We start from the raw sequence: 24,341 nt of genomic DNA on the forward strand, positions 1-24,341 counted from the left end.
TATACACTGCTGTTAATAGAGAGAGATATGCGTAGTTTTGGAACCTCCGGAGCTTAACTACAGAGAAAAAGTAAAAAAAGTTACTAAGTTCAAAATACACCATTTTTACTTTTTGACAGTAACTGGAGTATTCGCCTCTTCACAAAATTCATAAAATAAGCAACATTTAACTTGAGACCCTAATCTTCTTCGAAGACAAAGAAAATAATAACTATTACAATTATGAAAATAGCTTAAGTATAATACGATATTTAGGGAAAACATCGCTCCGTTTTATTATGTGGGTGCTGATGTAGTATTTGATATAATTTGGTATAATTTATCTCAAAATGTTGAACGTAGGCAATTATTTTCTCTGTAACAGTACACCTACATTAGTGGTTCGTATAAATGAAATGATTAGACAGAATATTCAACTATGACCTTTCAAAGCTGAAAGTGATAGGAATTGTATATAAAATAACCAATACAATTACTGTATACGGTAGAAATAGCTGTTATTATTTTGTGCAGGGGCACATTACTATAATTGCTGGATTGGAAGAATTGAAATCCCTTGTTTTGTTCTTGTTCCATTTATTCCTTTGTTCCATAGGTCTATTGCCAGTACTGAATGAAAATTTGAAAATCTGGCCTATTTATATCCCCGACTCAAGTACCACAACTAGAAGCAGGTTTAGGCAGGAATATAGGCCTTTTGGCCAATTACAACTATTTCCCGTTATTCTATGTCTAAACCTGTACGGACCTGTACGAACCTGTTCAAACTGTGGCCTTGAATCGATGATTCACAATAATAATAATAATAATCTATTTAGTTTGTTTAGGAATTTACATATTTCTATTTAAACTTCTATTAAAACCTAAACTATTGCAAAACCTATTATAAATGACACCTATACCTATGCCCTATAAACTATTACGAAATATTTATTTTATTACATTTATAAAACTTAAACTATTATCTATTTTTCCTATTCTATTAAATCCTATTATATACTATTAACAATAAAACATAAGTAAAACACTATTCAAACATAATAAAAACATCAATAAATTACATTAAAAACTATCAGCTGTTTACGTAACTACGTCTTACTGCTATGATCAGCTGATCGAGTTGGAGTCAGCTGTTTAGCGTCGGCCATTGAACTATACAATATTAATCAGCTGATCGTGTGTTACGAATAATGAAGTCTTTATTTATTACAACTTATGAACTATTATTAACTATAAATTAAGTAAACAATTTCAAACTTATAATTACGTCGAATCTTGAGTCAGCTGTTCGCGTCGTCCCGCACATTTCTCCCGCCGTGCAGCTGTGTTGCATCTTCTGTCGGTGCTGGGGCGACGTCTTCTATAGGCAGCACTACCAGCTTCCTCACTGGCCGGCGTAGAACTCCTCCCTTGGTTGCCACGTCGACTGTTCTTACTATGTTGTCTGGACCCGGAAATGTTGCGATGACCCGACCTCGAACCCATATGTTCCTAGGTAGGTTACTATCCAATATTTGTACTAAGTCGCCGATCTTCACTGTTGCCCCTCTTCCGTGGGGCTCCCGCCGGTGTTGAAGCTCAGGAAGGTACTCTCGAAGCCATCTTGTCCAGAATATGTCGGTTAATCTCTGCGCGGCACGCCAGCTGTTTTTGCATATGGTGTCGCGGTCGTTGAACTCTCCCGGGGTCGATACTCTTCCGTTCCCGCCGAGTAGGAAATGGTTCGGTGTAAGCGCTTCTGGGTCCTCGGCGCTCACTGACACGTGGGTGAGAGGTCGGCTGTTCACTGTATATTCCACCTCTGCCAGGAGCGTCGTGAGGACTTCTTCTGCTGGATGTCGTTCGTGAAGCGTTGCTTGCAGTGCAGTTTTCACGGAGCGCACGAGCCTTTCCCACGCGCCTCCCATGAAGGGCGCGCCAGGTGGGATGAATCGCCACGAGATGATCTTCTTAGCACCCTCCTCCGCTGTGGCTGCGTCGATTGCCTGCCGTAGTTCCTTGTCAGCGCCCCTCAGGTTGGTGCCGTTGTCCGACCATATTTGCGCCGGACGTCCACGGCGCGCCATCATCCGCCGGAGCGCCATCACCGCAGAGTCGGTGGTGAGCGATGCTGTAACTTCTAGATGAATAGCACGTGTGGTTAGACAGGTGAAGATAGCTACATACCTCTTCTGATTGGTACGCCCAACTGTTACTGTAAGCGGCCCGAAGTAGTCGACTCCTGTGTATGTGAAAGGTCGCTTGTGATGTGCCAAGCGACACGATGGTAGGTCTCCGGTTCTCGGGTACGGCGGTGCTTGAGTTTTCATGCGGCATCTGAGACATTGTCGTATTATAGTGCGCGTCACCGGACGTAACCGTAGAACCCAATACCTTTGTCGACACTCGTTTACCGTGGCCTCGACTCCGCTGTGGTGCATCTGTCTATGGATGCTGTGTATCCATAGTTTGACTGTAGGATGGTCACCGTCCAACACCATGGGGTTCTTGACCTCATTTGTGACGGCTTCTATTGCTTCGATGCGGCTTCGGAGTCTCAGGGCACCATTTTCATACTTGACACTTAATCGATGTAATCGGCTATCTCTGTCTATAGGCTTCTGACGTTTCATGTTATCTATATCAACCTGAAATGAACTTTCTTGCGACGAACGCATTAATAACTCTTCTGCTTCTCGGAGGAGTTCTGCGGGCACGGAGATATAACACTTGGCTTGTTCTATTTTTCTATGCTTTACCTGTGGAGCCACCGGTGTCTTCTTTTGACGTCGCCAGTCGGGGTCCGCTTGAGCGTTTCGTCTAGTCCTCTTGTAATTGACCCGCTGTTTAGACGTCCTGCAAAGCTGTATAAACTGTAAAACCCTTGCTGTAGTGAAACGTAATCTATCCCAATTTGAAAATCTAGACACCTCCGGTAGACCTTCAGCCAGCTTCAGACCTCGTTCTGTTACTATGTTGTGTGTTCTTTCTTCACCTGTAGGTTCTGATGGATATGACGCAGAATTTTCTATTGGCCAGGTGCTCGAATCCTCGTGTAGGAAGTCCGGTCCCCTATACCACCTGTGGTTCTTAGTGAACCCTATTGGGACATTTCTTGTGGCATCGTCCGCCACGTTGGACTTCGTTGGCACCCAGCGCCACTCACTTACCTTTGTACCTTCTTCTATAGCCGCTATGCGATGTGCCACATACGACTTGTAAGAGCGCGAACCAGCCTTGATCCATGAGAGTACTGTGCGGCTGTCCGTCCAGAACGTTCTTGAGTCCGGCCTTCGTTGATGTTCTTTAACGACGGCGTCGGCGAGGCGAGTTCCCATCACTGCAGCTTGTAGCTCTAACCTAGGTATAGATGTTAACTTTAAAGGTGCCACCTTGGCCTTGGACATAATTAGTGATATGCTGACGTCGCCGTTGGGTGCCGTTGCTCTCCAATACAATACCGCTGCGTAGGCTGACTCGCTGGCGTCGGTGAACACGTGGAGCTGAAGGGATGTAGCGTCGCTGTACTGTAGGTATCTTCTTGGTATTGTTATATTCGAGAGGCTTCTCAAATGTACCATCCAGTCGCGCCATTGTTCCGCTATGTGATCTTCTATTTTCTCGTCCCACGATGTCCCACGCCGCCAGAGTTCCTGTAAAATCTGCTTAGCTCTTATAGTAACTGGTGAAGCAAAGCCTAACGGATCAAAAAGCGACATAACTATACGTAGGGCTTCTCTCTTCGTCGGTGTTTTCCCATCTATAAGTTCACGAGGCACACGCGTTAAATTGAGGTTGAAGGTAAGTTCGTCTGTATCCGGTCTCCATACGATTCCTAACACACGTTCCAGCTGCTCACCCGCCTTATAGAGTTCTATGTTCTGTGACGACTCCTGTTCCCCTAGTGCTCGTAGTAGCGCGGGCGTGTTGGACTTCCATTGTTTCAACTCGAAGCAAGCTCTTCTATGTATATCACGCACGCTTGAAGTGATGCGTATGGCTTCTTCGAGGCTTCTAAAGCTGTCCAGGTAGTCGTCGACGTAATGCTTCTCTATAATGGCGGAGGCTGCTTCTGGCTCGGTCTCTTCATACTTCTTAGCGTTCAAGTTCTTGACGAATATTGCTGTTGACGGCGAACTTGAAGCTCCGAAGATGAGTGATGTCATTCTATACTCCTCGGGTGGTTGATCGTCACGACGGTTCCCTCGCCACAGGTACCTAAGGGCGTCTCTGTCTTCTGTTCTCAACTTCACTTGCATGAACATTTCCTTAATGTCAGCTGTTACTGCAACCATATGCTGTCGGAACTTCATCACGACCCCTGGAAGTGATTGCAGTAGATCTGGACCTTTCAACAGCAAGTCGTTGAGTGCGACACCCCTAGTCTTCGCTGCGGCGTCGTGTACCACTCGGAGTTTATCTGGCTTCATTGGGTTCACTACCGCGAAGTGCGGTAAATACCAAGTTCTATTGGGAGTCTTCGTCCTCGGTGCAGGCTCGGCGTATCCTTTCTTGATAAGCGCGTCCATCTGTTCTGTATACTTCTGTTTTAATTGAGAATTACGGTCAAGCTTCTTTTCTATGTGCATAAGACGTGTCAACGAGTTGTCGTAGTTGTTAGGCAAGTCGACCTCTTCTCTTTTCCATAGTAGAGCGGTTTCGTATCTTCCTTCTTCTGTTTGGGTTGTATTTTTCTTTAAGATACGTAAGGCTTGCTCTTCAGGGTCCGACTGTGGCTTCTTAGGGTTGATGCATAGCGAGTCCATTGCGAAGTAATGCTTCATGAGATCTTCAAGCTTATCTTCCTGCGGCGCTTCTGTAATGTGTGACACGAAGTTAGCGGTACGTCCAATAATTCGGTTGTGGCTTCCGTGAAGTACCCACCCAAGTGGCGTGAGAGACGCTACCGGTTGGTTCTTTTTTCCCCTTCTCACTCTTGATGCTAGAAGGAGATGCCAGTTGTCTTGACCGATGAGTATGGTAGGCTTCGCATCTTCATAGGAAAGTACGTCGCTAAGATCTCGCAAGTGTTCACATTCTTCAATCTGTTGTCTTGCTATTTCCTGCGGCGATACGTGCAGGTTCTTGATAGTTCTCGCTTGAATGCTTGCTGTGTGGTTGTTCAACCCGTTGAGTGTGATGCTAACTCTTCTTGACTTCGTTTCAGCTGTTTTCAACTCGTTGATTGCTTCTATACGTAGTGGGTCGATGGGTCCCTTTGCCCCTATTTCGTAGGCAAGGCTGTCGTCTATCAGCGTAACTGTAGATCCATCGTCCAATAACGCGTAAGTGTTGACCGTATTCTTGGGACCTGTTGCCTGCACCGGGATTATTTTCAAAAAAGTTTGCTTCTTTGTAGGTCTGGCTGTAGTCCACGCGGAGTTGATGACCTCTGTTGACCTATCTTCTGTTTCTGCCTTTTCTGTTCTGTTGAAGTGTAGTAACCTGTTATGAAAATACTTACAACTATTAATACCACACGGCTTCGTTCGGCAGTTGTGAGTCTTGTTTCTGAAGCGTAGACACCGAAAGCATAGTCGTTTCTTCTTTGCTATATCCCATCTTGTGCTTTCGTTTGCTTCTTTAAACTGTTTGCAGTCCGTCGCGATGTGACCTGTTTCTTCACATACGGGGCATTTCTGTATAACTGTAGACTGCTTTTCTAATACTGTATGTGTCTTCTGAGGACGTCTATTACTATACATCGGCGGTGCCATCTGTTCGGGGAGTGCATAGGGTCCGCACAGCTCAGCTTCTCTCTTCATAAATTTTTCAAACTTCAATAAGTCAGGCTCTTCTTTCGGTTGTGTTGCAGCAAAGTCGTAATATCTGTAACGTAAAGTAGGAGTAAGCTTGTCCACCATTACCTTAGATACCTCCGGATTGTAGAGATAGTAGACGCATTTCAATGCCCGAAGTGTAGACACGGCGTTTGTAACCTTAGTAGAGAACACGCAAATATCCCTAGGCGACTCGCAGAGGCGCGGCAGTGTTCTCAATGTGTCTATTTCGGCCATTGCTATCATCTCCGATCTACCGAATCTCATTTCCAAGGTCTTCATAACATCGGATGGGTGCGCGTTGGTGATCAGTAAGCTTTCAACTGCTTCCTTAGCTCTTCCTATTAGATGTCTTCTTAACCTATTAATATTTTCTACTATTGAAAAAGACTCTTCTGTTTCCATATATGCTGCTCTAAAAGGTAGCCAGTCCTGATAATTACCGTTAAAAGTCGGTAATTCAACAAACTTTGAGGACCGCTGGCTAGCTTTGATGGCCTGTGTTATCGCTGACGTAAGTTGAGAGAAGTCTGGCTGCGCGTGGACTCCCGCCGGTGCTTGAGCTCCCGCCGTTGTATGTACTCGCGGATCTGGTTGGGTATGGTGCGCTGTACTATTATTCTGTTGAACCGGCCTTGTCTCTTCCGTGATGGCTTCTATTTCTGTTTCTATTTCGCGGAGAGGTAGGTGCGGCTCGTCGGCTATGGCTAGCCTCGGTTGCGCTTGCTGTTCCAACCAGTCGTCGACCCTGGTGTCGGCTTCTGTTTTTGAGTACTCGGAGACGTCGTCATCGTCGTCTTCTGCTTCTATAACGGCGAGGCGTGCTGTTGCAAGTTCCACTTGCAGACGTATAAGTTCTTCTTTGGCCTTGGCTATCTTGTAAGCCTTTGTCCTTGAACGCGTGGATCCGGCGCGTCGACTCGGAGCGCGCGAACCATGCTGACTATGTGCTTCTGAAGGCTTCTGTATTACTGTCGGTGAATCAGTACTGGCGGTGAGCTCGACGGAATTCTTGAAAATGGTCGCAGCCGGCCTGGCCATCGTGGTGCCAGTGGCCACTGACGCTACTGTACCCTTCGTCGTGACGGACGTGTCTGTAGCGGAGGTTCCCCCAGTAGTGTCGGTCGCGGTGGTTCCCGTGGCCGACGTTTCTGTTGTTGTGCCCGTAGCGGAGGTCCCAGTGGTCGCGTCAGACGAGGAGGGCTTCGTTTCCGTCGAGTCTCGGCGCTCTTTTCCCACGGAGCGTGTGAAATGACAATTGGAACGATAATATTACTTACTATTCTTCAATTTCTTCAATATCCGGCTTTCGAAGGACCATTAAATGTGCAGGGGCACATTACTATAAATGCTGGATTGGAAGAATTGAAATCCCTTGTTTTGTTCTTGTTCCATTTATTCCTTTGTTCCATAGGTCTATTGCCAGTACTGAATGAAAATTTGAAAATCTGGCCTATTTATATCCCCGACTCAAGTACCACAACTAGAAGCAGGTTTAGGCAGGAATATAGGCCTTTTGGCCAATTACAACTATTTCCCGTTATTCTATGTCTAAACCTGTACGGACCTGTACGAACCTGTTCAAACTGTGGCCTTGAATCGATGATTCACAATAATAATAATAATAATCTATTTAGTTTGTTTAGGAATTTACATATTTCTATTTAAACTTCTATTAAAACCTAAACTATTGCAAAACCTATTATAAATGACACCTATACCTATGCCCTATAAACTATTACGAAATATTTATTTTATTACATTTACAAAACTTAAACTATTATCTATTTTTCCTATTCTATTAAATCCTATTATATACTATTAACAATAAAACATAAGTAAAACACTATTCAAACATAATAAAAACATCAATAAATTACATTAAAAACTATCAGCTGTTTACGTAACTACGTCTTACTGCTATGATCAGCTGATCGAGTTGGAGTCAGCTGTTTAGCGTCGGCCATTGAACTATACAATATTAATCAGCTGATCGTGTGTTACGAATAATGAAGTCTTTATTTATTACAACTTATGAACTATTATTAACTATAAATTAAGTAAACAATTTCAAACTTATAATTACGTCGAATCTTGAGTCAGCTGTTCGCGTCGTCCCGCACATATTTCATCATCATCATCCATCATCAACCCATTATTGTCCTACTGCTGGGCACGGGTCTCCTCGCAGAATGAGAAGGATTAGGTCATAGTCTACCGCGCTGGCCTAGTGCGTATTAGTAGACTTCACATACATTTGAGATTTTATTTTTCTCAGGTATGCAGGTTTCCTCACGATGTTTTTCTTCACCGTCTAAGCAAATGATAATCAAATACTACTACGACGCTACACATGCATTTTAAATCAGAAGTGATGAACCTCGGAGCTCTTGATCGAGAAGCCAAGTTTCTTAACCACTAAGCTATCACTGCTGCCATTTATTATTTAGCTTCCACCAATCCTGTAAAGTCCTTCTTCGGCTTCTCTTTCGTCGTCAACCCGGTACTGGCCCACTACTGAGTACGGGACTCCTCTCGGGGTACAATTTAGACGAATTTAACAACACCTCAAATGTAAATCCGTCGAGCCGTTTAGGTGCTAAAGAATGAGACATACACATTTCCGATCATACATACAAACATACTTACATACATACAAGTTCCAAAAACATAATTTCATATTATTCAAATATTTTATTCAAAAATTACAAAAAATACATTTATCGTGGTTTCTGTTCAACATTCTTTACAACAATGTGTATAGTTACAAATTCTTTCACCTCCATCTCCAGTGCCACCTCGGCTACAATTGCGGTTATTCCCGTCCTATCCCGACGCAGTAAGTGTAGTTTTTTATTAACAACCCGACCGTTTAAATATAGTTGTCACTCCCACTAATTTGACGAATCCAACAACACCTCATAATGTTAAAATTTGTGCCAAAGAATGAGACATATATACATACAAAAAAAAAATACATACGCTTGAAAAACATGACCCTCCATAGCCGGAAAAAAAATCACTCAAACAAAAATTTTACGTCAAAAATAAAATACGTATTTTTACGAGCGTTTATTTATTTTTTGTTTAACAATCTTAGCTACCGTGTGTCCATAGTAACAAATTCTTTCACCTCCATCTCCAGTGCCACCTCGGCTACAATTGCGGTTATTCCCGTCCTATCCCTACGCAGTAAGTGTAGTTTTCGATTAAGAACCGTTTTAAATGTACCTGTCACTCCCACTCATTTGACGAATCCAACCACACCTCTTGTTAAAATTCGTCAAGTCATTTGAGCTGCAGAGCGTGCCAAAGAACGAGACATATATACATAGATACAAAAATACATACGCTTGAAAAACATGACCCTCCATAGCCGGAAAAAATCACTCAAACAAAAATTTTACCTCATAAATAAAATACATATTTTTACGAGCGTTTATTTATTTTTGTTTAACATTCTTAGCAACCGTGTGTCCATTGTAACAAATTCTTTCACCTCCATCTCCAGTGCCACCTCGGCTACAATTGCGGTTATTCCCGTCCTATCCCGACGCGGTAAGTGTAGTTTTCGATTAAGAACCCGATTGTTTTAAATATAACTGTCACTGCCACAATTTAGACGAATATAATGACCTCATGCTGCACGGCATGCTAAAGGAAAAGACATACATACAAACATATAAACATACATACGCTCCATACCATTACCCTCCGCCGCCGGGAAATGACACTTTAGATATTTTAACTCTAAATAAAAAGTACGAATTATAATTTTTATTTATTTTTTGTTGGAGATTCGTATCAACCGTGTGTCCATTGTAACAAATTCTTTCACCTCCATCTCCAGTGCCACCTCGGCTACAATTGCGGTTATTCCCGTCCTATCCCTACGCAGTAAGTGTAGTTTTCGATTATCAAAACCAAAATTAAATGTTGCAGCGAAATCTGTCACTTTCGAAATGGAAACCGCTATACTGTTGTGTTCCTTACAAATTGCATCGCAAGGCTTTAGGTACTTGTTCTATTTATAATTGTAAGCGAGTGAAGCGATTTTGAAGGTGGTAGAACTCTTTGTGGTTCGACTCCGGCGGTACCACCGCCACACCTATTTCTGCCTAATAACAGCAGTGTTAGGCGCTGCTGTGTTCCGGTTTGAAGGGTGTGGTAATGGAGACAGACTTTTCCGAGGCGTTCCAGCTTAGTCCTCAGGGGTAACGGCGCATTTGTGGCCGACCTCAGGTAGGAATATCTAATCCTATCTGGGGTTGATTATAGATGACCATGGGCGGCAGTAGCCACTTACCATCAGGTGGACTGCATGCTCGTCTGCTACTCCTATATTATAAAAAAAATATACTATTATTTTTTTATGGAACTTTTTAAATCTATAACATTCTGTACCCTTAGTATGAGCTTTTACGTTTTTACAAAAATGAGTGTTTTGGTATTTGTTTACGTATGTGCCCATACATTTCCAATCAGTGCCCCTAGCGGATTGTATCAGAACTGATTGGAAATATACGGGAAATACGTAAACAAAAACAAAAACACTATTTTTTGTCAAAACGTAAAAACTCTGAGGGTAATGTTATTGCGTAAGGCTTTATAACTGTGTTAAGTGCTGCCGTGTGTTTGAAGTGTGTGTTAAGAGCTCTGCCTCTTTCTTATCTCAGGTATGACTCCAATTTAATTGGAGATAATGTGTATGTCCATGGACAGCACTGATTTTATAAGCAGGAGGATTGCATGCTCACATACTTCTTTATTTCATAAAAATATACCGTCTTTTTAAAAAGTGCCAAGCTCTCATTCTCCGTATGTACAAATAATTTTATAGTCGATATGTGCATAATAATGCATAAATTACATTTTTATTATATATATATATATATATATATATATAGTATTTTTTATTTATTTATTTTAATTAGTATTCATTTAATTTAAACAGACTCTATATTTTTATATAAAGTCTATATAAAGTCCCTTGTCAAACATATAATGAATTAAGTTATGGGTCTTCGTTTTTATATATTCGTCTTTGTGTGTGTCTATGGCAACCACAACATAAGGAATCGTATAGTGGGACCTCAGACAAAAAACGATAGACTTAACCTCTCGAAGAAAATATTAAAACATTGCCCTTTTGCGAATTAGATAAGGCTGAAATACTTACAAATCATCTTGGAATCTAATCTGTAACGCAAATAATTTACGGTCAGTAGTGTCTTTCTTTATTTGATCTTAGTAATTAAGAGTATAATGCATACAATAAGATACTTGCCGAGTTCAGGCAAATAGACGCGAATAAGTATGTAAATTATTTACTCAGGTGTATTTGATACTCGCCACAATGTTCGCCCGTTTTCCGCGGTTTAAAGGGAAATTCAACGCAATTCATGGAGTATTCGTCCTTACTCGTACGCGGCCTTTACCTACTCGTCATTGTTCGGCGAGTTAGTGCAGCTTATTCGCTAATAAGCGTTGCATAAAGATTTTTATAACTCCATTACGATACTATTTATCATATCAGTATGATATTCGCGAGTCGTATTTTTTGTTCTGAGTAACTAGAAGGCTATATAGGGTACAATACGTTTCCAATAAAACGGAATAAATGATCGCTCATTGTTACACCATTCAATCAATTTGTGTCAACGCGGAGAATTCAATTTACGGCGCGTATCTATTTTATTATTAACGGACATTTTATGTAAACCTCAGAGATTGGAGACCATGTAATGTTGGTTTTACAAGATTGGAGTAACAAACGGTAATTTGTCAAGGTATATGCGTATTAAAAATTAATTATCATTAGCTTAAACGGTGAAGGAAAACATCGCGATGAAACCTGCATACTTTAGAATCTTAAAAAAAAGAAAAGTTTTCGAAGGTTGACGTCTATCAATTCGCACTTGGCCAGCGCGGTGGACTATGGCCTAATCCTTCTCATTCTGCGAGGAGATAGCCCAGCAGTGGGACAGAAATGGGTTGTTGATTATGATGAAAAAATGATTTAATCTTAAGCTAATTTCAGAAGCGTTACTACTCCTAAAGACTATAATGTTTGCTTTATATGTACTCGTATGGCAAATATCCCCATTTGAACCCTATTTGATCTACCACCATTATAAGCCTTTGTTAAGTGGTTTAAACTTATTAAAGTTTAAACCAGTCAGTACTAACTGATGAAGATGGGCCCTTATGACTTACTTTTACTTCTTCTTATTATTTATTAATTATATGTAAAAAATGATGCCATTTAAGAAAAGAGATAAAGAGAATAATTATTATTAAAAAAAAAAGACAAACCCTCTGAGTTTCTTACCGGATCTTCTCAGTAGAGTTCGCGTTACGATCCGGTAGTAGTATAAGAAAAATATTGTAACTGATAATTTGTAAGTGCCGCCGTTGGCCTTTTTTTTTTTTTTATAATATAAGAGTAGCAGACGAGCATGCAGTCCACCTGATGGTAAGTGGCTACTGCCGCCCATGGACATCTGTAATCAACCCCAGATAGGATTACATATTCCTACCTGAGGTCAGCCACAGATGCGCCGCTACCCCTGAGGACTAAGCTGGAACGCCTCGGAAAAGTCTGTCTCCCTTACCACACCCTTCAAACCGGAACACAGCAGCGCCTAACACTGTTGTTATTAGGTAGAAATAGGTGTGGCGGTGGTGCCGCCGGAGTCGAACCACAAAGGGTTCTACCACCTTTAGAAACACCTTTTTTTTGGCCTATACAAAATAAATATATTTCATTTCATTTCATTACTATAAAATGGCAGTCCACCCTTCATAAGGGTGACAAAATTGTTTATGAATTCTAGTAAATAACCAATCTCAAAAATTGTATGTTACAAACATTAAATCCACTACAATAACGAAATCTTCCCATAAATCGAAATTGTGTAATGAACCGCAAGCCGCAGATTCGTTCAAATAATCATTCAATTGTTTCATTCAATCAACCTGTATGTACCCGTGGCCTTAACTTGGGAATTTAGGGGAACAATTCCTGAATGGGATTAATGATTAATGATGTTTTAACGTGTAAATCTTAATGATATCGTAATCGACGCTTGTAGAGTTTTGAAGGTGGTAGAACTCTTTGTGGTTCGTCTACGGCGGCATCACCGCCATACCTATTTCTGCGTCATCACAGCAGCGTTAAGCTGCTGTGTTCTGGTTTAAAGGGTGTGGTAAGGGAGACATACTTTTCTGAAACATTTCAGCTTAGTCCTCAGGGGTAGTGGCGTACCCAAACCTCAGGTAGGAATATCTAATCTTATCTGGGATTGATCACAGATGTCCACGGGCGGCAGTAGCCACTTACCATCAGATGGACTGCTGCTCGTCTGCTACTTCTATATTGCATAAAAAAGATTTAAATAGTAGGGCAGCTTAAATTTTATTTAAGGATTTCGGAGATTATATACGCTTTTATTTTTTAACCGGCTTCCCAAAGGAAGCGATCTATTCGACATGTATATTTTTTACATGTTGATATTGGACACGCTGTTTACGCCGTTATCCAACGAAATATATTCAGCGCCGACTAGAGAACTACGAGTATGTACTAAACCAACATTTATTTTAATTATTTTTTACTTTGTAGTGACATAGAAGTCGGTTTTATTTTTTTGTTAAACATTTTTATAAGATAAGATCAGATTTCTACCTGGGGTCGGCCTCAGATGCGCCCCTACCATTGAGGACTAAGATTCCAGTCTTAGTGCGTGGAATGATTTGTAAAAGTAAGTCTTCCTTCAAACCAGACCACAGGAGTGTTTAACACTGCTGTTATTAGGCAGAAATAGAAGTGTTGGTGAACTACACAGAGGGTTCTACCACCTTAAACAATTCAAAGTTGGTTTTCTACTAGAAATGGATGAGGTAGCTAAGCATTAATTGAAAAGAGAAGTAATGTAGTCTATGTCACTCCTACAATTTTAATGTATCCAACGACACCTCATATCATCATCATCAACCCATTACTGTCCCACTGCTGGGCACGTGTCTCCTCTCAGATTAAGAGGAGGAGAAGGATTAGCCCATAGTTCACCGCGCTGGCCAAGTGTGTATTGGTAGACTTCACATACCTTTGAGATTATTTTCTATAAACCTCTCAGGTAGGCAGGATTCCTCACGATGTTCTCCTTCACCGTTTAAGTACGTGATAATTTCTAATACGTACATAATTTTAAAAAATCAGTAGTGCGTGCCTAGTATCGAGAGGCCAAGTTTCTTAACCACTAGGCTATCACTGCTTTTTGCTTTGGTAAAAATTTGCATGCGGCAAGAAACTGCAAAAAGAGAATTCGCGTCCAGATGCCTACTTTCACGTAATGCAAGAAATTCCTCTCAATAATAAGGATTAATTAATTTTACACCCTTTGTGCCACCCCCGTTAATAGCTAACGACTTTTGAAGATCCACTTTCTTCGAGAGCTTTTTCTTCCGAATTTAATTGTCTGTAATTTTGGAGGCAAAAAATAATTTATGTTCAGCACCTTTTTTATTAAATTTGAACCTACAAAGTGTATGCAGTCGAATAGTAAGTTTTCACTTTGTCTATAAACACTTGTAATAAACTGAAATAACAATCTAGACTAATATTATAAGGAGGAAAACTTTGTTTGTTTGTATGGTTGTAATTAATAGGCTCAAAAACTACTGGTCCGTTTTAAAAAATCTTTCACCATTCGAAAGCTACATTATCCACGAGTAACATAGGTTATATTTTATATGAAATATATTTGATAAATAGATTTTGAGACGGTACAAAGTTTGCCGGGTCAGCAAGTATTTAATAAAGTTGGTTACTAACCTGATCCTTTTTTTGTTCATGGTACCTTAAAAAGGTACCCGATGCCGTGTTATGTGTGATTTGTATAATCCACCAGCCACCGTCCTCAGTGCTTGTTGGAGAACTCGGGGATATCTGACGGAACACAACCCACTACAAGCGCGATACGCCCCCTATCGAGCTCTGCCCTGAGCGGACCAATTTACACTGCTCCCACATCATCTGATGTGTACGACGACATGTGACCACACATGCTGCATACCAATACCGAATATAAATTCGCACTTGGCCAGCGTGGTGGACTATTGCTAAAGTCCTTTCATTCAGATAAACCAATGTGTAGCATGGGGACAGTAAAGAGTTTTTTTTTAATATAATTGCATGCAGCTTCCAGTCCACCTGATGGCAAGTGGCTACTGCCGCCCATGGACATCTGTAATCAACCCCAGATTGGATTAGATTCCTAGATGTGGTCGCTACCCCTGAGAACTAGCTTGGATCGCTTAGAAAAAAATATGTCTCAATTACCACCCCTTCAAACCAAAACACAGCAGCGCTTAACACTGTTGATATGAGGAAGGAATAGGTGTGACGGTGGTGTCACCGGAGTTTTTTTTTTTTTTAAATATAGGAGTAGCAGACGAGCATGTAGTCCACCTGATGGTAAGTGGCTACTGCCGCTCATGGACATCGGTAATCAACCCCAGATAGGATTAGATATTCCTACCTGAGGTCGGCCACAGATGCGCTGCTACCTCTGAGGACTAAGCTGGAACGCCTAGGAAAAGTCTGTCTCCCTTACCACATCCTTCAAACCAAAACACAGCAGCGCTTAACACTGTTGATATGGAAGGAATAGGTGTGACGGTGGTGTCACCGGAGTCGAAACACAAAAAGTTCTACCACCTTTGAAACTAACTGAGTCTAACCACAATGAGTTCTACCACCTTCAACTGGTACTTGGCCAGCGTGGTGAACTGTGGTAAATGAAAGCTCATTTAGAGAGACCAGTAGCATTGGGACAGTAAAGGGTTGTATGAATGATGTATGTATGTCCCTAAACAAAGGGTTGATGCCGATCTAAGTTACTAAGAAACCCGTGCAGGAAATAGTCTATTATGCTTTACGAAACACCTCAATTTTGCCAAGACAATGGCTATAGATAGCTTTGTTGAACATAATTTATGTTGGTCTAACGTTCAATACCAAATGAATAATATAAGGCTTTGCTGCGTAACATGTAACGTTCTAATTTAGGCATTATTCAAAGGTTTATTTAGTAACGTGCATGGTGTCGCGTATTGTGTTAAGATAAATCTATATATAATATATATATGATATATATGAAACTCAAAGGTGACTGACTGACATAGAGATCTATCAACGCACAGTCCAAACCACTGGACGGATCGGGCTGAAATTTGGCATGCAGGTAGATGTTATGACGTAGGCATCCGCTAAGAAAGGATTTTGATAAATTCTACTCCCAAGGGAATAAAATAGGGGATGAAAATATTACTTCGTAACGCGAGCGAAGCCGCGAGCAAAAGCTCGTCGATATATAAAGTTAAGCGACGTTCAGCGCGGTCGAAATTTGGATGGGTGGCCAGAGTGGCGGTTTCATGTACGCTTTCGTTCGGAAGGCACATTAAACGATTCTGTTTGTTATCATTGGACAATGTTAAATCTTGTAGAATGCCTTATAGGCAATTTTGAAGTACCCGATATGACTTGGCCAATAACTCGCATTTCCTTGATAAATCCGCCTTGGTGTACTGAAGTGCCCAGCAGTAGGAAGTAAATTTGTAGCCATAAAATTTTCCCTTTGTTTCTCATTGTGTACGAATTTTAGTACTGCAAGAACCACAAATGCGCGTGGAGCCCAAAGGATTTTAGTGGCCAGAGATCGAAGCCGGAACCATGTGTATCAAACTCTTATATCAACCATTCTGCTCCATTTTACGACAAATCGATTACAACCCCACATCGTATTATATAGATTGCTTAATATTTTGTAAACAGAATCTGGAGGCACGGCAGTGCCTTCGCCAAGTCGAGCTAATTATTTTTCTATATGATCTAAACCTTAAAAAAAAGTAGAAAAGAAAATAAATTATAGTGTAATTTAAAATTTTAATCATGTTTAGAAGTTTAAATAAAGCATCGTAACACGGAATTCGTGCTATCGTAAACTGTTTTTTTTATCTTATCTTGTCTTATCGTAAACAGTCTTGATTATTTTATTGTTATTATGATGAAAAAGCTTCGACGTAAAAGGGATAAATAATTAATTATTGGTAATTCTAAGTTTCGATTATTTGTAAGTTAATCGATTATGGGTTCTTCCGAATGCTTTGAATCGCAATTTGAGCCGCAAGCTTTAACCGTCATGTGGTCGTAAACTGCCTACTACAAAGTTAGTTTAAAACATTAATGATATTAGGATGGCATGTGTCAAAATGGGCTTATTATATTGTGACGACTATAGGATATATCACTTTGTCCCTGTAGTTTCGGGACCAGAATAGGCTACGGTATCCCCTGCCTGTTATAAGAGGCGACTAAAAGGGGTCTTCCTAGGTCACGGTTCGCAAGATTGAGAGCTCGAACTGCCCGGCCAGCGGTCCCGGGAAGGACAGCGGTATGTGTGGTCGCAAACCGTCTTACGCACCGGACGGTATGGCGAGCGTTTTAGATAAATCAGAATATGGCCTTATTTGTGAACTTGCGTGGGATGAGTATCCTCCCACTACTGATATATTACACACAAACATACTAAAGATAACCTATTCATTACAGCATCGTGCGCTGTCGATTAATCAGAATTACAGCGCGTTAGTCCATTCATTCATCAAATTTGCTCGTCCATCCGAGGAAATTATGCGCCATTTCTCAGAATGATTCTCGGATATTTGTTGTTTGAACATCGTTCAACTTGTTCAATCATTCTTTTGTGAGTGCTCCGATTAATAGGGAATAGGATATTCTTATTCGGGACAAGAAAGTAGTTTTGGGTTTAGTAATTCGGATTTGTGCTTTTACGGTTATTATCGATAAATAATCCTTTTTTTTGTCTCCGAGGAGGAGACTTGCAAAAGGTACCCGGTACCGTGGGAGTGACATGGGAGTGATGTGGCATTCTTACCGCATTAAATCCCCCGGTAAATCCTAGGCGCTGCGTAAGTGACTCCGGGATCTCCTAAGGAACGCAACCGGAGTCCTCTTGGCGCGTTCCCCGTCAGGCTTCGCCCAGGTGAGCACGACGCTCGCCATATCGTCGTCCTTCCCGGGGTCTTATGCTGGTTGGTTCGAGCTCCCACTATTGCCATCTCGTAACCCCGGAAGCCGTCTTTTAGTCGCCTCTTTCGACAGGCAGGGGATACCGTAGCCCGATTCTTGTCCACGAACTACAAGACAAACAAGATTCTATCCGAGATAAATCCCGGAGTCCTCAACACAGCGTCGAGGACGGTCACCGGGGGATTTTAGTGCTGTAAGAATCCCACAAAACCCCGTGTCGCTCCCACGACTGGTACCTTTTGGAAATCCCCCCTCGTTAAAAAATAACTATCGCACAGTAGTAGCCAGTGAAGGCTAACCCTTAAATACTAAATATACACATAACCTGAATAAATTCGCGAAACCGCGTACATAAAAATCGGTCGTTTATGCCTTAATGTCCTGAGGGAGCACCCAAATATTTATTTTTACTCCAAATGCCGATAAAGTTGCCCTTTTGGTCACTTTTGAGGTAATGCCGGAATATTTATAGATGTCCTTTCCTTGATGTAACGCTTGACATCTTCCAGTTAATGGAGAAATTATTATTCTTAAAATACAACATGAAAAAACCTTTATATATTTTAAGCTTATAAAATGTTAATGGTACCGATATTATTTCTATACATATACAGAATGAATTTTTCAAACGGGCCTTCAGGGCCAAATCCGAAACTATAAGGATTAGTGAAAAATGCTGAAAGCTGCATTAGATTTAAAAAAAATCTATTTCTTTAGTCGGGAATCGAAAGAGTTAATTTTGAAAAAGAATACACCCTGTATTATTCCATCTTGTATTATTTTATTATCCTTGTATTATTCCATTATCGGATAATGTCGCTTATAAGGATCAAATTCTGGAAAGTAATATATATGACAAACTAAAGGAAAAGCATTTTTTTAAGAATATTTTTTTCATACTGTGTTACACTAATTCTTCGATATTAAGTCGATAAGTACTAGAGCGTAATAGGTTGGCAACTAAGTTCCCGCCGTTTTTAAGATTTATTTTTTAATAAAAAAAATTAAGTATTACCACTTACCATCTAATGGACTGCATGCTCGTCAGCTACTCTAGTATTGTAAAAAACCAAGCCAACCAAGTAATGACTTTAATCTGATAAAAAGAGCCATGTAACCCCAGGTGTAGTGGACTTTGTTCCAGTATCGACGTCAGACGTGGACGCCGTGGTGGGGCGCACCGCGTCACTGCCGTGCGACATTGAGCCCGACTCTCACGAGGACCGGGTCTACATGGTGCTGTGGTTCCGGCATGCTGGTGGGAAGCCGCTGTACAGGTGAGCCACAATTACTGTTTAACCATTGATGAGTTATTTTTAAATGTCAGTCCCTTGGGGGTCGCAAAGCTACATAAGAGTGTTGTTAGGGTCGCGAAATTTCAGTATAAAAAATTATAATAATTATTTTAAGTTACTAAAATCCTCTATGGTTGATTCCGCCAGCAACATCGCCACAACTAAAAAAAGACTAACCCGCTGAATTCCTTATCGGATCTTCTAAGTTGAGGTCGCGTATCGATCCAGTGGTAGTATTAAAAAAAAAATGTAATAATTTGTAAGTGCCTCCGCAGGCCTAAACGAAATAAATATTTTTTAAATTCCTAATGGCTTAACAATAATAAAAATATTGTTAAGTTGCTGTTTTCTGATTTAAAGGGTGTAGTAAAGGAAACATACCTTTCTAAGGCGTTCCAGCTTAGTCCTCAGGGGTAGAGGCGCATCTTTGGCCGGCAACAGTTAGTAAACTAATCTTATCTGGTTTGATTATAGATGTTCATAGGCAGCATTAGGTTATCATCAGGATGTATGCTCTATATTAAAAAAAAAAAACAGTTTGATTCATAGGCTGAAATAGCCACTTTTTATCAGGTGAACTGCATTCAACATTTTAATAAAAAAACCATGCATTTTATCCCATTAGTGCTAATAAAAGTACAAAGTTACATTTGTAAAATATTTCCAGCTACGTTCTATTTCTAATATTTTAACTCTAACATTTCTTGCATCCATTGTCAAGACTGGAGAACATCTGAAGTATTTTTGTTACAAAAACACCTTTCACTACGCCAAGTAAATTAGTTTCTTGTAGGAATTTATTTAAGAACTGAGAAAATCTAAATGAAACTGTTTTTTAGTCTCTGTTATTACATTGTAGCCTTGTGAAATGATAGTGTAAGAGATACCGTTGTAGACTTTACTGTCCCACTGCTGGGCACGGGTCTCCTCACAGAATGAAAAGGATTAGGCCATAGTCCCCAAGTAGTATATAGTCCCTAAGGCCATAGTAGCCAAGTGCACTTTGTATATAGTGCACTTTTTGAGGTTTTTCTGAAGGTCTCTCAGGTATGCAGGTTTCCACGCGATGTTTTCCTTCACCGCCAAGTAAGGCAAGTGATAATTAATTTCTAATGTGCACATAACTTTTAAAAGTCTGAGGACACCAGAAGGTATTCCTGTCCCAATGCTGGGCAAGGGTTCACTCTCAGAATAAAAAGAGTTAGGCCATAGTCCACCGCGCTGGCCTAGTGCGAATTGGTAGACTTAATATGCCTTTTTGAGAACTTTTTTTTAAGATTTCTCAGGCATACAGAGTTCTCAAAAAAATAAATAAATATGTGTGAAGTCGTCCAATTCGCACTTAACCAGCGCAATAGGCTGCCCTAAACCACTCTGGGAGGAGACTCGTGTCCAGTAATACGACAGTATTTAAACATTAAAAACGGAAATGGTTGAAAAAAAATTTTTTCAACAAACTTGGATTTCTAAAACCACTGAACTAGAACTCAACGCTTACGCTCGACACATACAAACTTACGTCTTTTTATATTAGTAGAGTCGCTCGCTCGGAACATCAAAGGGATTCCGTCTATTTCTATGCGCTAAGCTACTATCAATTTATGAAATCGTTCGAGCTTAGTAGGAGTGGCTATGTGATTACTTGTCACATATAATTTTTAATCAAAATATATTTTTATAGAAAAAAATTAAAAAAAGAATACGGTTATGCCGATATGCCAGAAAATGTATTCGGAAATAATTAAATAAAAATAATACAAATATTTATTTATTTATGTGACATTGGATGCAAATTATTAAAACTTAATTTTAAACAATTTGTATTATTATTTTTTATGTAATAATAGTAAATTTTTATCTAATAAATATCTCGTAAAAATGTATACAGATTGACAATTGTTTGTCAACCACTGGGTCGTAGAAAGCACTTAGGCCATAAAAAAATAAAGGTGGTAGACCTCAGGTAGGAATATCTATTCTTATCTAGGGTTGATTACAGTCATCAATGAGCGGCAGTAGCCACATACCTGATGGTAGACTGCATGCTCGTCTGCTACTCCTATATTATAAACAATAATAATTATAATAATAATTTAAATATTCTCAGAAAATATTTGGTTATTTAAGGGTGCATGTGACAAAAGCTTAAACAAAGGCATTTGCCATTCAAAATTTAGGTAGAGACAATTTACTTACTACGGCTATCAAATATATATTATTGTTACTGTGTTTTTATCGCCATTTCTTACAAAACACACGTAAAATATATTTGAAATCAAAAACGCGTTTACCTTTATAAAATTTACACCTAGGGGCTGACTTAGATATGTATAATATACATAAAAATATATGTTACGACGCTGCGGGCGCCGTCCGCCGCACACCTCGTTAAATACGCGTAGGGTGACCATTCTTCATGTCCCAAAATACGAGATATTCCTTTTTGAAAAAGAAACATATTTTTTGTTTTATTTTTGTTCCTTGGACTTTTGTCCGACAGCACCACCGCTACACCTATTTCTGTCTAATAGCAGCAGTGTTAAGCGCTGTTGTGTTCTGGTTGGAGGGTGTGGTAAGGGAGACAGACTTTTCTGAAGCGTTCCAACTTAATCAAGTGGACTGCATGCTCGTCTGCTATTTCTATATTAACTACGAATCTAGTCGTAGACGTAGTCAAGTATATATAAAGTTTAACGACCCGCGTGGCTGAAGGGTCACGATACAGGCATGACGCGCAGAGGGTTCCCGATTCGATCCCAAGTCGGACAGGTATATGAATTATTTTTTTCTTCTGGGTCTGGGTGTTTATATATTTATCTGTATGTTCGGTGTACCCATAATACAGGGAATCCTAGTGTTGGGCTATATGTGTAGAAAGCTCCTTGTTTCTTTTCTGTACGTTAGTATATAGTTATTTTTAACTTCAAATTCAAATTTTGAATTTCACGTCAAAATGATGCATGATTGAATGCAATAGAATCGAACAATTACACATCATGACATTTATACATGAATTCCTTATATGTATAAGGTTCAATAAGTTTAGCAAAAAATAACCTTTTCCGTGAGAGTTCTTTAAATGGGGCACAAAAGTAATTTATAATTTTGTTTGTACATAGCAGTTACTCTCAGACTGAAAGGTAATTTCGTATTTATTGAAATATTTATATGAGACATTCTTGCTTTCATACGTAATAAATTTTCCACGTTCCAACTTTACCTATATTTGGGTCATCTACCACTTGGTCTCTAATAAATTAGCCGACGGTGGCAAATTTGTCAAATCGCAATTAGTTTGCCACGAGGTAACTTTGTTCCCAAAACTTTCGGCTTTAACTCATAGATTACATACCTATTTCTAATAAAAAGTTTTGGATTTGCTTCCAATATGTGATTTTTTAACGGGTTGGTTAGTGCATCGTAGCACAGTGAAGTGACACGATCACTGCAACCTAATCAATTAATAAAATCTTCCCGGTAAGTCTGTATGTATTTAATTACTGATCTTCAATAATACGGGACAAACAAGTTAAATCATAATTCTCGATCGACTCAATCCACTTGGGAATAATGGCTGTCTACCATCGCAGACTGAATCTTAGTACGGCGGTAGTACGAGTGTCGAGTATATTAATATCTGCCTTATACCAGTAGTATTGCCGTGTTCCGGTTTGAAGTGTGTGTTTGAAGTAATAAGTTGAACCAGTTGATACCACTGTCTCATCTTTTTCTACCGTGAAGTAATTCTTAAGTTTCGGTGATGGGTTGTGAAATGTTGATGCCGATAGTCTTACATATGAGACGACTACTATCTTAGTCTTCAGGAGGCAATCCATCTGACTTCAGATAGAACCTGTTCAATATGGAGTTGGTATATTAACTTAATATAAACAAAGTGTATATTAAGTCTTAAATCTAACTCCCAACAACATTTAAAAGAATTTTGGATAAAAAATCAAATAATTTCGTCCACTTAGTTCAGTAATTTCTGTTAGTCTCCAAACACATGGCTTCAACATCAATATGTTATTATTTTTTAATAGCAATTTTATAATAAAATAGTTTTTAACGAACTGAGTTCAATAAGCTAATATTTTTTAATATCAATTGTATATCATAGTGGTTAATTAAAATATAACTATAGTTTAAAACAATGGCCATTTAATCACAAATTGATAACAAACAGGGCTGATTGCGTCAGATGCGAAAACACGATTAATTATTTTAATTGACAAAAAGTTTACTTTTCAACCAAAATAGGGTAATTATGATTATCAGATATTTGTAAATATCATCATTATGAATAAACATATGATGTTTATTACTGGACTCGCTATAAAACCTATTTTTATATCCTTTATTGAATGATAAATGATATATATTACTATTACTATTACTCATATGACTATTTTATACTTTTATACCATGACCTCGAAACTATTTATATATTTATATAGGAAATGTTGATTAAAAATTCACTGTACTTCGTTCGTTATCGGTATGTCCATATAGTACCGGGTTCGAACCTCGGTCAGACAGAAATCTAAATGACTAATTTATATTTCAGTTCATGTGTTATACTTCTCTCTGTGAGAACTCTTTACTTTGTATGAGTGTATCCTTGTAAAGGATGACAAGGTTGGTTATACTTTTTACATTATTGCAGGTGTTTTTTTAGGTTAGGTATGAATTTACGATTGTCTCATTCCCTGTGGCTTAAACAACTTGACGGATTTTAAAATATGGATTTTCATTGGATTTATCTGAATTGTGGGAGCAATATATAAGTTCCAATACTTCCATTTTCAGTTAATAATTTTAAGCAATCGGATCTTTGTTTTTTTATAATAACTAGTAGTTGGAAGCCATTGCTGGGCAAAACCTTTTTGATAAAAGATAGAATGAAATATTATGCATGTCATCGTTTTGATAAATACACAATGTCAAAGAAAAGCAGTGATAGCCTAGTCGTTAAGAAACTCGGCCTCTTGATCGAGGGTTCCGAGGTTCAAGTCCCGGGCACGCAAAAAAAACAGTGTCCAGCAGAGGAACAGTAATGGGTTGATAATTAAAAATAAGACAACCTATACTATGTTATACTTTTTCAAAACGGGACATGTCCCGTTTTTCTCACAACATGCAGCCCCTACAATACGACTAATGAACCGCGCA

General features: G+C 39.6%; 1 protein-coding gene across 1 annotated transcript in view; it reads left to right on the forward strand.

Annotated features, from left to right (window-relative positions):
* Positions 1–24,341, forward strand: part of LOC140745286 (neural cell adhesion molecule 1) — a 222,165-nt gene that overhangs the window by 90,414 nt on the left and 107,410 nt on the right. The window contains exon 3 of the mRNA XM_073077053.1: positions 19,004–19,151. Coding sequence (XP_072933154.1) covers positions 19,004–19,151 — 148 coding nt within the window. The remainder of the gene's footprint in view (positions 1–19,003; positions 19,152–24,341) is intronic.

Source organism: Epargyreus clarus, unplaced genomic scaffold (assembly GCF_041222505.1).
Source record: "Epargyreus clarus isolate Ecla_fem2 unplaced genomic scaffold, WU_Ecla_fem_2.2 ptg000010l, whole genome shotgun sequence".
NCBI lineage: Eukaryota > Metazoa > Arthropoda > Insecta > Lepidoptera > Hesperiidae > Epargyreus > Epargyreus clarus.